General features: G+C 37.0%; 1 protein-coding gene across 13 annotated transcripts in view; it reads right to left on the bottom strand.

Moving 5' to 3' along the window:
* Nucleotides 1–13,927, bottom strand: part of camk2d2 (calcium/calmodulin-dependent protein kinase (CaM kinase) II delta 2) — a 103,932-nt gene that overhangs the window by 33,059 nt on the left and 56,946 nt on the right. For 7 of the 13 annotated variants that reach the window (XM_015345676.2, XM_006629935.3, XM_015345678.2 and 4 more), the window contains exons 4-6: nucleotides 11,951–12,005; nucleotides 6,175–6,240; nucleotides 2,912–2,984 (exon numbers count right to left, since the gene is read on the bottom strand). In XM_015345676.2, coding sequence (XP_015201162.1) covers nucleotides 2,912–2,984; nucleotides 6,175–6,240; nucleotides 11,951–12,005 — 194 coding nt within the window. Of the gene's footprint in view, nucleotides 1–2,911; nucleotides 2,985–3,891; nucleotides 3,965–6,174; nucleotides 6,241–11,950; nucleotides 12,006–13,927 lie in introns of all 13 variants that reach the window. The other 6 variants (XM_015345677.2, XM_015345674.2, XM_069191974.1 and 3 more) reach the window with 1 other exon arrangement.

Here is a 13,927-nt window from a genome sequence, read left to right on the forward strand (position 1 = left end):
AGTGCTGTTAAGAATGTTTTACTTTTTCATAAAAAGTACTCTTACACTGCTGCAACTCTTACTGTGTACAATAATAACATACTATAATGTGTATTATATACATAATATTACAAGTCAAAACATTGTAAGAGTATATTTCTTCTTGCAATAAATTAAAATGAAATTTAAATTGTTTAACTCTGGCGTACTCCAAAGCATAGTCTCAGATGCATATAAAATTTGTTCAGCTTTTTATTTTAATAAAAATGCCTTAGAAGCCCTTAATATTTGTCAATGCTAAACACTAAAGCAAAGAAAACATATGATTCCAACGCAGTCCTGATCTAACGACCGGAAACCCCAAAACCACATTAGAATTGCCCCCCTTCTGCAATATATACAGATGTATGTATAATGAGATCTTTCCAGCTGTTCACAAAATTTATGTTAAGCTGTCACGATAAGCATGAAACCAATGTAACTGAATGGTACCAAACAGCGATCATGATGTAATTATTCTGCATTAATTTAATTGAGGTTGTTGCCCTACAATATTGGACACAGCCCTCATTGTGCCTGTGCTGGGAATGTTAATACTGAAGAGTCTATAAAGATTGGGCAAGTATAGAGCAATTCCCTGGACACTGGCCCTGCATTAACTACCTGCTGCCAATCTTTACAGGTGTTATGTCACTGTACATCTCCTCCATAGCTGTCTTTCTTAGAACACTATAAGAGGGCTGTTTCATTTGCAGAAATGGGATCGCAAAAAGCATATAAGAAAAACAGTGTACAGGAAATACATACAAGATTAATTATAATTAAATTTAAATCAGACCTTTAATGTACTAATCTGTCGCAAATTTCAAAACTACCATTTCAAGGCAGTTTTTGTATTTGTTTGCTAGTTCCTTGCTAGTTTGCTAGTTCCTTGTTTGTGTTTAATGTTAAAACTCCCATTACTGTTTCCAAATTTATGAAAAGCAAGAAGGTCATAAATCACATTTCCTGTGGGCCTATGAATACTCAGTCAGACGAAGGTCATAGGAGCTCCTTGCTTGATTAAGTTATTTTTTTAACCTTTAATCCTCATTGTTTCTAGCTTGGGCCCAACTTTAATAAAATAAACATGTAACACGCAAAACCAAACAACTATTAGCTGCAAAAAATTAAATCCATTGCCTACAGTACGTTTGTACGCGAAGGTAATAAGGCACAAAGGATTTGCTACATTGCAGAATGATCCAGCCTTTCCTTCCCCTGCCACCCCATTATCTAACCTCATTATTAATTTGCAACTGCAGGAAACTTTCTGAGGAGGAAGGGGGCAATTTTATTGTGGTCTGAGCAACTGTCTGTGGATTGTTTTTTTCCCAAAACATAAAAACAGTCTCTTCCCTTTTGCCTCAGATACAGTAAATGTTGCCAACCACATACACCAAAGTGGTCAGTCAGCACTCAGCTACGGCGGAATGAAGTCTCATTAATCGGAAGCCATAGAGATCGCAATTTCATCTACAATGTGTGCTCCTTGATCTTCATGCAGTCGCCCGCCATCAGGGATGGTCTTATGAAGGAGGGCATGCGTGAGCCACAATACTGATCATTAGAGCAGATATGCATCACAGGAGAAGAGAAAGATTGCTAGACTGAGCAGCACAGTGGAGCTGGCAGCAGCTATATCACTCAGCAGAGGAAATAAATTGCTCAATTAGAGTCCAAATAGTAGGCATCTTACACTGTCAGGGGCTTTTTTTTCTGCAGTCTTGCATTTTGTCAGGGTAGTGCACATACAGTAACACACTATTTGAGTGTACCTGTTTATTAAGTCATTTTCCTTTTGATTATCATTAATACAAAGACACAAAGAAGAGCCTTGTCTATACAAGGAACATACAAGCAGTGTGCTGGAATTGCATTCCAAATAGTTCTACTATTGTATTTTATGACCAGGAACTGATTCACTGCAAACGAATACTTTAAATCCCTTAATAATTAATAGTAGTCAATGTAACACCGTCACAGACTTTTGCACTTCTGTACGGATGGATGTTAGGTATTAAACGTGACAAGTACAGCTGGGCTTTTTTTTTAGAGAAGAAGTACAGCAGTGTCATTAAAAAAGAAAAACAAAATGACCTACTCATTTGGTCTCGAAGTCAGGCAGCAATCTAAACAGCTCTGCTGTTCTACTTGTTAAAAATGAGCTAGTTATAATAATACAAATGACCAAGTAGGGTAGATGGAAAATTTCAAAATGTTTTGTTTATACTCTGTCTACCTGGTATTTAGTTTATTCAGAGAAACAGTGTTGGACATCTCTGTTTTTGTTCTGCTTTCCATTCATTTTAGTGATTGGAGACAGAAGCTCACCCATGTATGTTTTTAATTCATAATCTGCACATATTAAAAGGGAATCACTTAATATATGGCAAGGCGCTATTGTCATCTGTATTCTTTAGCTGTTGGTATGACTTCACAGATACAGCATGCATACAGTAGCCATTGAGAAAATGCTCTTTTGTCCTTCTTTTGCTGAAATCAAGCCAACCTGGAGCCTGTCCCATATTCAAAGCAGACAGATTATTTTTAGCACATAATGAGTTCTGAGCATCACCTGGGTTATTTGATTAGCAAATGTTTTTGCACAGGCTGTGATCAGCAGCAGAGCAGAGCAGGGGGGGGGTGAGTTCTTTTATATGGAAATCAAGCACTATCAGCCCATCTGCATTTATCATATTTACACTTCACAATATAAGAGATTTTGCTAAGCACGCTTCTTGAGTTTAGTGCACCATCTTACTTTCAAAATTGCATGAACAAGAGCACTTGTCACTTTTTCAATCTGTGTATGTGTACTACCCTGCATGCAGACGAGGAGCTGAAGAATTGAGGCTCAGTGTGCTCTGTAAGTTCCAATGTGTCTACTCACCTTCAGGTCCCGATGGACTACACCCATCTGGTGGCAGTGTAGCACAGCCTCCAGGATCTGCTGAATGCAATGACTGCATGCAAACACCAGGGGGCGTGTGTTAGTTCCAAGCATACACTCACTGTCTGCATATCCTCATTGAGACCAGGCTGAGTGAAGGCAGCCAACTTGTTCTTCTGGCAATGAAAAAAATAATCTTTCGAAATGGTGATTTTTTTTTTCATTTTCTCCCCAATGGAAAATTGAAAGCCCTTAGCTGCATTTTATCGTGTGCTGAAAACCGACTGGAGTTTCGGAGTCAGACACAGTATTAAAATAGTTAAGGAGTACTAAATAATCCAATTAAAATGAAATGTCTCTCTTTTATACTTTACAGTAGGTAAACAAATTCTCACACAACACAAATGATCAAGTTCAAAGACGAGGAACCAACAGCAGCATAAGTTCAAGGCTGTAGTGATTCTCAGTAAATCACAATTATAATGAATTATTTGAGATAATGTATCAGTTGAAGAGTGATTAATATAAGTAACAGACTTAAAGTCTGTTTTTAACTCTTGCTACGGTGCTTTTTTAGCTACATGTCCCAATTGGTCAGGTCAGCTAGAGGAGATCCTTCCTTGTCCATTGGGGTGCCAGGAAACCAGTTGGTCTGCATTCAACACCTGAGGTCTCAAAACAGAAGTGGTGTTTAATCCCCAGGCTGCTATGCACCTTCCCCCAGAGGCTCAGCAGCTCAAACCATGGTTTAAGGTGAAAGCCAACTTCGCAGCACAAGAGCAGACAGCCTCACCTACTGGAGTGCCAGTGCAGAACAGCCCTGTGGATGGCAAACTGGAAGATGCTACATGCACATCTGCTCTGCTACAGGCAGGGTCTAACCATTACTCAGCTCCTTCCCAAGTCTCATTCATACGCTTGCTGTGTGGATTTGGATTTTAATTAGCTTGCATGGATTGAGTGGCACTATATATACTGACCTTCAGGTCTCTGTGAACTATGCCATTTAGGTGACAATGATTTACACTTTCTAGAATCTGCTGTATACAATGACTGCAAAGATAGAAGGGCAGAGTGGAAGGGAGAACATTTTAAAGACACATCATCACAGCAAAGAAAAACACATTGCACTTCACCTCGGATTTCAAATAAGGCTTTGGTAAAGAAACTATAAAGCAATCGAGACATTACAGTTCAACTGAAAAAAGAAACAATGCAACACGTTTAGCAGGATAAGATTTATTATAACTATAAACTGATATTAATTCAGTTATTATTCTTAACAGAACAAGATTGCCCCTAATGAGAACTTCGTGTAGAAAAATAATCATGCATGTCATTTGTTAAGTCAAACCTAAGCAAAATGGTATTTTAATGATCAAAACAGGGATGGGAGTTACAGTATTAATCAGTAATTGCGGATGATGGATAGTATTTAAAGCTAATGCATTAACTTCTGGAGACAGTCCACGTGGAATGACTCAGATCTTAATAAAACTGAATTATTTACCATCTGGACCAAAAGGAAGGTTGTACTTAATGTCACATCTCCTGATCCATTAAGACGAGGCAATCCTTTTTGCATTAAATATCTGTTTGTCTGTTTTTAAATACTTTTATTTTGTTTGATACTGTGCTACCCCCTGTTATTTAATCAAAACTAGGAGGAGGGTTCTGCTACCTGTATTCAAACACAGATCTACAGACTACTCTTTAATTTTCTATATTAAGTCAAGGAAGGCTGAGATGAAGGGTGCTCCAAGGATCTAGATGACCCACAAATTAGCATCCCATTGGAAGACATACTTTAGTGATGCACCCACTATTATGCAGCAATAGCACAGAGCAGATCAGCAGAATGTTACACAAGACTCTGGGAAAAGGTTCACAGAAAATTGATTATCAAGTGTTAAGTAAAGTCCCAACTGATTTTTCTTATGAAAAATCCTAGTAGTGTTAACAGTAACAGTGGAAATGTTAGGGTTTTGGGTTTTTTTTCCCAAAAAATTAATCTTGTATTTAGAATTCTCTATTTTTATTTCATAAACGTTTCTTATCTAGTTAGCATACTCATTATTTGGTTCCGCATTTCATATTAAACAGCTCTCTATACCGTATAAAATTCTAACATGTATACTGTATATTTCAGTGTTTTCAGTAGGCTTCTACTGTGAACTTTTCCTATCTTGTCTGTGTGAATAAAAAACAAACATTTTCCTTTTAGTGACTTAACAAAGGGTTCACCTTTCAATCTTTATATCTTGTCAATTTTCATGAGAGATAAAACACTTAATAAGTTTGAATTAAACAGTTGTGTATTTTGAAATTCTGCAACTGCAATATTTGACTTGCAGTCAAAATGTGAGAAATCTTCCGGGGAGTGAATGTACCTTCAAATGTGATAATTCTGCTATTTAGACCCATCTCTGTTCAGATCATTAACAAAATCTTTCCATATGCACAAAAATACTAGAAACAAAAATACAGGTTAGAACTTAGTTTGTCATTTTTGTTAAAAAATGGAGAGGTTGACATTTACTTCTTGGGATCAGAAAACAAAAAGTTTAATAAAACAGAGAAATGAAGAGAAAACACTTTGACATAAAAGAAACAGAATAAAACAGTGGTAGAAATCAATTGAAAACAGACACTTGACTCGTCACAATTTTTTGCAGATTCCGCAGCAAAAAAAGACATACAACAGGTTAAATTGTTTTATATTGCAGCAATAAAACACATGCTATCAAACAAAAAGAAACAATAGGAAAAGTGACAACATCCTTTTGAACCAAAAGATCCATTAAATCTCAAGAATACATCTTTAAACTATGTTTGATTTTTTATGATTGTATTATAAAAAAGACAGAAGTTAACACATTGTGACAAATGAGACACAGGATGCCGATTTTAAGCACATGGATATGACAAAAATGTGCCATACTTCACTGTAAACCCACGATGGTCATGGTGAGCTGTTCAGCTAGCTAGAGCACTGTAATTTATTAGCCTTACAACAGAAATACATGTGAGTCATACTGTACTTGGAATTAGTTACTTATAGTAGGAAAAATGCTAGTATTTGTAAAATAGTAGCAGAAGCCACCATTTCAGCCTCCTGCCTTGCAGCAGGCTAGCTGATTTCATAGTTAAAAATCTACATTTAATATTGCTAGAAAATGTGATTTATAATGATAAAAACATATGCAGTAGATATGTACTGTATATACAGTATATATAAGGATAATGTGTTTCCTGTAACTTACCTTGCATCTGCTTCACTATAGTACTCTCTGGCTACAATATCTTCAAACAATTCCCCTCCAGTTACTCTGCAATTAATCAGAAAAAAGGCAGTGTGTGAAAAGACTGAAGCCATACAGTACTGTATATTGCATGTACACCAGGGACCTTTGCCATTTTGTAGCATTTTATCACTTCATTTTCAAGATATAATTACATCTGCCGCATAACAGACATGATTCGAATGTTAAAAAATAAATCCCTTTCTACCGAGATGATTGCCACATTGCCCTGCATGATCTTATAGAGTCTTCTCGTCCAACAGAGGCATGAAGCAGGCATCTCAATAAGCCCATTTGGTACCTATGGTCAGAACCATCGGCAAAGGATTCAATTTGCCCCTTGCTTGAATCTGAAACACCCACACAAGCCCATAAACAAACTACGGCTTGATGACATCACAGCTCCCCTCTCACATACATGGTATTCACGTGGTCCTCTACTGCTATCCATTGGCAGTGGCCCTGTTTGATGATGTCACAGATCTAGTGTGATGGGGCTGGTCTTCACATTGAACAGGGCGAAAAAATGACACCTCAAGAAATGTGAGCACCCTTCCATCAAACTCCACCTCCAAATTCTGGAGCAACCTCAGAGACTGAACCCTATTAGTTTCACTGAAACTGTACTGATGTGGTGTTGTAATGATTTTTGTACATTTTGTTTTAAGTGGAGTAATATAACATTTCACATTTGCTGGGTATATTTTTTGTCATGTAAGGTTCCTGTAACCTTGCCTTCTGCCAATTCCGTTTCTCAATCAAAAACTCTAAAAGTCTGCTAATAAAAAAGGTGCAGTGCAGCTGCTCCTCACGTTTCATTACAGGACCTGTGGTAAGTGTTAGCAGTTCCTCAAGCAGAGTTTACAGGTGATGTTGACAACTAAACCCACAGCCCACAGAGTTCGCCGTTCAGACCTGCAGTTTACCAGTTGATCACAATATACACCCATCCCTTGGGCTGCAAAGCTAAGTTATATTAAGCAAATATGTGAAATTTCGCATTAAGAAAGTTAAATTAAATGACAACAAGTCTACACTCGCACCATCAACATGTATTCTTCCATGGATGGTAAGTTTGCTACCTACATAAATGTTTTGTTCATTGTAGTGAAATATGCTGTAGGTCAGACAAGAAATCGGCAGAAATTGGCTTTGTTGTTGCTAAAATTTGTAAAATGGGGGTTCGTAAATCAGGGGATGTCTGTAGTTCCGGAGGCTTCCATTGCACTTCCACAGAGCAGAATATTATTGTGGCTTTCTTTTTGTTGAATTTTACGTAAAGGACTACTCAGAAGTGTGAATAAATGTGTTTTGTGTTTTAGGAATTCGATTAATTCTGACAAATAGGACTGTGCTATTTGTAATGCAACTACACTTCCATCGAACCATTTTCTAACTGCTTCTGCCAGTTCAAGGCCGCAGGGGAGCCAGATCTCATCCCGGCAAGCAATGGGCACAAGGCAGGGTACAGACTGGACGGGACTCCAGTCAACTGGAGGGCAAACGTACAGACGCACAGGATTTAGAAGCACCCCAGATCGAGAACCGCTGTGCTGTCATCTACAATTCCAGCATAATAATAAATGTAATTTGTTTTAAATAAGGTGCATAATCCAATCCATAACGTATTCTGTTATATCATATTCTGTGCTCCTATTTGATCAGGGATATGAATAAATTTGAAGCGCACTGTACTCGTTTTCAAAGGCCGTGGAGCAGAGTGAGACTAGTTAGCTTTATGTCCCAAAGCCTGCTACTGTAATATCGTTGAAAAGACAGTAAAAGCAGAGTGATTTAGTAACTTTCTCAAATAATAAAAGTATCTTGTTACTCCAGTGAAATGTGATGTTCTGTATTTTAAGAGCTGATAAGGATAAAAGTTTCATAGTGGCATGGGGTTCTTACTAAATGCCAAAACAGCAGGGGGAGCAGGCACCCCTAATGATTTGTCCCTAGAGATAAAGAACACTTGATACCTCAAAGCACCCACTCCAAGGGGATCTGCATATAAAATGATCATTTTAATGAACTTAAGTCTTCTAAACCCATAAGCTCTAGTACTAAGCAAAGACAATCCCATTCTGCTTGAGAGGATGTCTTTCCAGCATCCAAGAAAAGGATTGATGTTGGTGTTTTGGTATCAATGACAGCATGAATGATGTGAAGGAGACAGCAAACCTTATCTGTCACCAGTCCAGTTCTAATAAGTCCCATTTGATTATGATGAATCAACGCAGTCACATACATCTGAAGGCTGCGCACAAGAATGCTGGCAGACTGTGTCTGAATTCATTAGGGCCAGCACACTGAGGCAGAACCGTGTAGATGAGTTTTACTTCTGTTACCGAAAAAGAAGAAATGATACAGTCGCTATGAGCTAAACCAGAAAAAAGATGGATTTAGAAGGAGGAATTCTTGTCTATAAGATTTAACTTAAGATAGATTGTTGGAACAATCAGACCTGTGTAATGGAATATGTTAACTCTAAAGTATGCACAATTTATATTTCCAAAACGCTCTGACAAAGTCACTCATGAAAGGTTATTTCTCACATTAAAGGCCTTAGGAATTCAAGGTGATGAATGCATTTCGATCAAGAAATGGTTAAATACTGCAAGTCGGGTAAAAAAGAGGTATTATTCAATCTTCATCCCAACCTTTCTGAATCGACTCAAGACTGCTAGGATTCAGACTTGATTCTATCCATCTTGCTTCAGTTGGAAGACTCAAATTCAAGCACCTGAAGCTTGACTACAGCTCGGATCTACACTGTACCCGTTGTATGTACACTGTACTGAACATGGCCTAATAAATGAAAATCTTACAAAGAGTATGAAGACTAATCTTACAGGTTAAGCCATGTGTAATCTTGCACTGAATCACTTTGAAAATTTCAAACCATTAAAAGTCACAAAGGTTTTAGAGATGTACAAAATATTTCATCTGTTCAACTGACAAAGGATTCCATAGAGTCAGCTTCAACTGCATGAGGGATTTGGTACAAAACTCCCACAGCCCTCTTTGTTTTAGTGAAGCTTAAGAGAGATCTACTTTTTTTTAATCCAAATGTTCTGCTGCAGTGTGGAATTAAAGTAAAAAAGAAACACAGTCCCTTGTCTTTGCTGCTCCCCAAAAATTGGATCGACTAACCCAGTAAGATATGCCAAACGACCTCATTTCCTTTATAACACCGGCAACTTAGAATTGCTTTTTCTTCCTTGGTTTTAGACCATAAATCTAAACCACATTTTTTTCTGTTTTTTCTTTGAGGCACATAACATAATAAAAGGCTAGATAGCTTCCATCAATTTTGGTGTGACATTAAAGCAAGCACTACTTTATCCATTTAAAAAAGGCAGAGCATAAGCATTTTCATTTTTTGGCCTCCCACACAGATTGAGACAATTTACTGTATATGCTGTTTAAAACTGAGATTGAGTGGTTAGGATATCTTTCCTAATAGTCTTCACATGGTGAACTTCTCTATATTTGAAATGGAATCCACCATTCTGCTGCTGAGATTTGTTCAGGCTGCTGCCGATTTAGCTTAACATCATGGTGAAGAAGCTTCATACATGGGCTGTTCAATCTTGCACATAAACAGCCAACAGAAGGCAGATGGGTTATCTGAAGGACACAAACCTAATACACTAGGAAAGAGAAAGAGGGATGGGAGCATGCAGGGCAGGAGTACTTCAGAAACTGCAGGCATACAGTAAGTAGAGGTTCCTAAGAAAAATGGTGATATGTTCCAAAAAGCGGCATTATCACCAAAAAGAGACTTCTGTGGGATTCTGAGCCCATAGATCACAGGTATGTGTGCGGTCTGTTCCACTGTCCAATGAGGACCAAAGTGTCCACAGAGTGTCAAAGGGTGACACTTTATCGGTTTCAGCTCAGCTCCAGTCTTCGCTAGCCTGGTCTGTTTGCCAACAATGACCCGCTGAGCAGGGCACTTCTTCAGGGAGAGCACCGGGCAGGCGTTTGGTTCTCCTGAAGCCAGTGAGATAGAGTACTGAGGAGTAAGGGAAAGCCCAGACGTAATGGTCTGGGTAGAGTCTGCTTGCGAGACTTTAGTCCTACTTAACAGGTTATGAGCACGGGGCGCAACCTGTGGCTCAGAGACCAGGGAAAATGCATGTGCTTGCCCAGATTATCGCATCTGGGGATATGGTGTAAACAGTACTGTACAGTATGTGCAACTTTGCTTTTGTGGTTTCCAACTTTACCCAGTAGCCTTGTTGATCAGCCCTGCTGATGTGTTGATGACAAATTTACATTAATTAATTTGTAGTGAATCAACCTGTGTCAGGTCTGTACAATAAAATGTCAGTGCATCTGCTGCAAAAAAGATGTTTTCTTGATGATAACTGATGATCCTGAATTTGTTTCAGTTACAGTTAATAATAGTATTAGTTACAAGTGACATTCTTTTGATGCCCAGTCTATCATATTTACTTTTACCTCTTGATCTTTACCAAGCTCATTATTTGTTGGTCAGGTATTAAAGACTCCACACACCTTCCAACGGTATCAATTTCTTCTTAAGAGTACTATAAAAACCAGTACCTAACAAGTTAACTAGCAAAACATTCACAGACATTATTCTCTTTAAAAATGCAAAATGAATTTCTATTAGTTTCTGAGACTGGCTGCAGATGATAATTGCTTTACATTAAGAACACAATTAACTTCGTTTACTTCAGTAAAAGCACATTACACAAAACCTATTCACTGAATAGCATGATTAGTAGAGTGTCAAGTATGGAACGCTTATCTGCTTGTTTTAAGTGGACTGAGGATATGTTAAAAAGGCATGCAAAAACTTTAGCAGCTACTGTATTAATTTCATGCAATACGCTTTTGCTATTCTTTATATTAAAATGACTTATTGGTTTGGTCTTTCATAAACATGTATTTTTAAAGGTACCCTGTTGTATAGGACAAAATCATGTCTTTGAACATCTGTACTGTAGATCATGCAAACACTTGCCCTTTGTATATTAAAAACAATTAAAAACAACTACTGCACAACTAGAGTAAAATGTCTAATGTAATGTAATGTCTAATGTTCAAATAAGCAGCGTGTTAGAAAAAATGTACCCTGTATACAGATGCACAATAGAACGACAACACTAAGGTCAAATGGATTTAATCAAATACTTTCAATATAGATATCAAACATAATAATTAACAAAGACACAGATTAAAGAAACATTATATGTTTGCAGTAGGACAGTTGACATACTGTAGTGTCATATGTGTCCAAGTATTAAAAAACCTGGAAGGCACTGACCAGGTCAACCCTATCAACATTGATAGCCGAGAATATAGATCACACTGAAGGTAAGTAAAATAAATAAAGTATACCTGGCATGAGAAACAACAAGATAAAGATAAAGGTTAATTCCTCTGCACATCACGCACTAACACAGTCCTCACTCTAAAATCTTAAGATAAGCATAAATGCAATCTGATCTCAAGTACTGTAGGAAGGTAGGCAGGTAGGATAAATGAATTTTTAGTACAGCAAGACATGTGTGACACATAATGATTACTATTAAAGCAAATAGAGTTAAGGGATAAATCCATTGTTCCATAACAAGTACAGTACAAGTTAAATAAAAAAAACTATTTTATATACAGTAGAAAACACACGGTGGATGTTTACCAGATCATACATAGAAAACTAACATAATGGAGCTGTGACAAAAAAAAATCTACACGGTTTACTTACAAATCAAAGACTAGATAATGAAATCCCTCTTCTGATATGCTGTCATGGAGTCTCACTGTGGAAAGAAATATTTTGATTAGAAAAACAGCCTGAAGACATGTTCAGCTGTACTATACTACTGTATACTTCATTCTGAACAGAGGCCATGGATTTTTTGCTCTCTGATAGAAAAACTAATTCAGAGTATACATTACTTCAGTTGATATTGAGGTGCCATTTTTTGTTGTAAAAACAGAACACTTGTTTGCTATTGATAAGATACAGAAAAGGTAAATCTTCAGTCCAAAATGAAAATGGTTAATTGCCATGTCATGAAATGTAATTCAATGATCAAAGGATCACCTTAACAATTGCTCAAGAGACAGCTGTGGCCAAATTACAACCCATGCAGTACATGTAACTGCCCTACCTTAGCAAAACTGTAATGTAGTGGTAAACTAGGCATCAGAGATTCACAGACATTAGCTAATGTCTACTGAAAGCAATACTGACTTGTGCTGCAGCTGAACACACCCACTGATAGAAGTATTCTCTCATTTTCTTAGTAGGAAAGTAATTAATAACAACTTCATAAATATGCAAAACCACAAGCTAAAGTTCTTGCAATACTGCATTTCACTGACAATACAGACAGAGATTAGGTAAACATTTGATATGCAGGAAAATGCTGAAGCCTTTACATTTTACCAAATTTTTAAGTGGAATTTATTTTGTACTGGTAAATCACTGGGTTCAGATCTGGTTTAGTCAAAGTGAACAGGAGTCTTCATCTTGACATACTGTACAGTATCTGAAAAGGCTCCAAATCCAAACTACCGAATGCTGGGGAAGGATGAATATACTGTATCAAATCTCATTACTTGGTGTTTCCTGGTTCCTTTTTGGTCACTTTTTACCACAATGTACCCTAGGTCTAATGAATTACAGACAATATTACCCATGCTAAAAACTACCTGAATTTTATTAAAAGTTCTGCAGGACACATTGGCAATAGTATCAACCGACTTTTGTTTAGGACCGCTTAGACAAATTGCAGTCTGAAAACACTATATGTAATTTGTTTTTTTTTACATTTTATAGAAGCCATGATTGCCAATTTGTTAAAACAAGAGTGCAGGGAACTAAATGCATTCATTTTAATTGTATTTTATTTCATCTGAACAGTCATTCCCTAAATCCCTTTCACAGAATCTTAATCTCACATTTCTTCTTCCTTCCAAATGAGAATACACAATGCACAACCTTGATTATGACATGTATTATAAAGCTTAGTGTCTTCTAATAATGTCAAGTTTCAGCCTACTGAAATGATCTAGCAGCGGCTTATGGATTTTATTCTTTTATCTGAAAATAAATACCCTGTGTCTTGATTGAAACGGGAAAAAAAAGTGAAAATGTATTGGCAACACAAGAGCACAAAACCAGCATCCCCTTTCCAACAAACAACACAAAATAATTGAAACCCACATCCCAGAATCCTCAGTTTTAAACACAACCATTAGTGATGTCTTAATCACAGTCTTAGACTTCCATAAACACTCCACTCACGCCTTCATTATTTGGCATCTCGTGCGTAGGTGGCAAGAAATAAGGAGGAACATTGCATTAATCTGCCATTTGTGATTTAATGTTTTGGAAGGTCTGAAGAATAAAACAGACTGCCTGTCATGTGTTTCATGATTTATAAATGCAGTTTCTCTCTGCAATAAAAAATTACATTAAAGGGATACAGAGTATTATGTCATTAAACTTCAGATATTAACACTAACCATTCAAATTCCATACTAGTACTAATATTATGTGTGAATTGCTTGCTTTATTGTAGTTTATATCTTGGAATTTACTGATAAATCAAGAAATCATTTTAATTAACAGATGTTTGGTCATTGACAGGTACTCCTATTTTGGTCCCAAATTATCTCTAATTACTCTAAACCAACTGCTGCCTAATTTATTACAATTAACTTGTTCCACATG

This window comes from Lepisosteus oculatus, chromosome 1, assembly GCF_040954835.1.
Source record: "Lepisosteus oculatus isolate fLepOcu1 chromosome 1, fLepOcu1.hap2, whole genome shotgun sequence".
NCBI classification, from domain to species: Eukaryota; Metazoa; Chordata; class Actinopteri; order Semionotiformes; family Lepisosteidae; genus Lepisosteus; species Lepisosteus oculatus.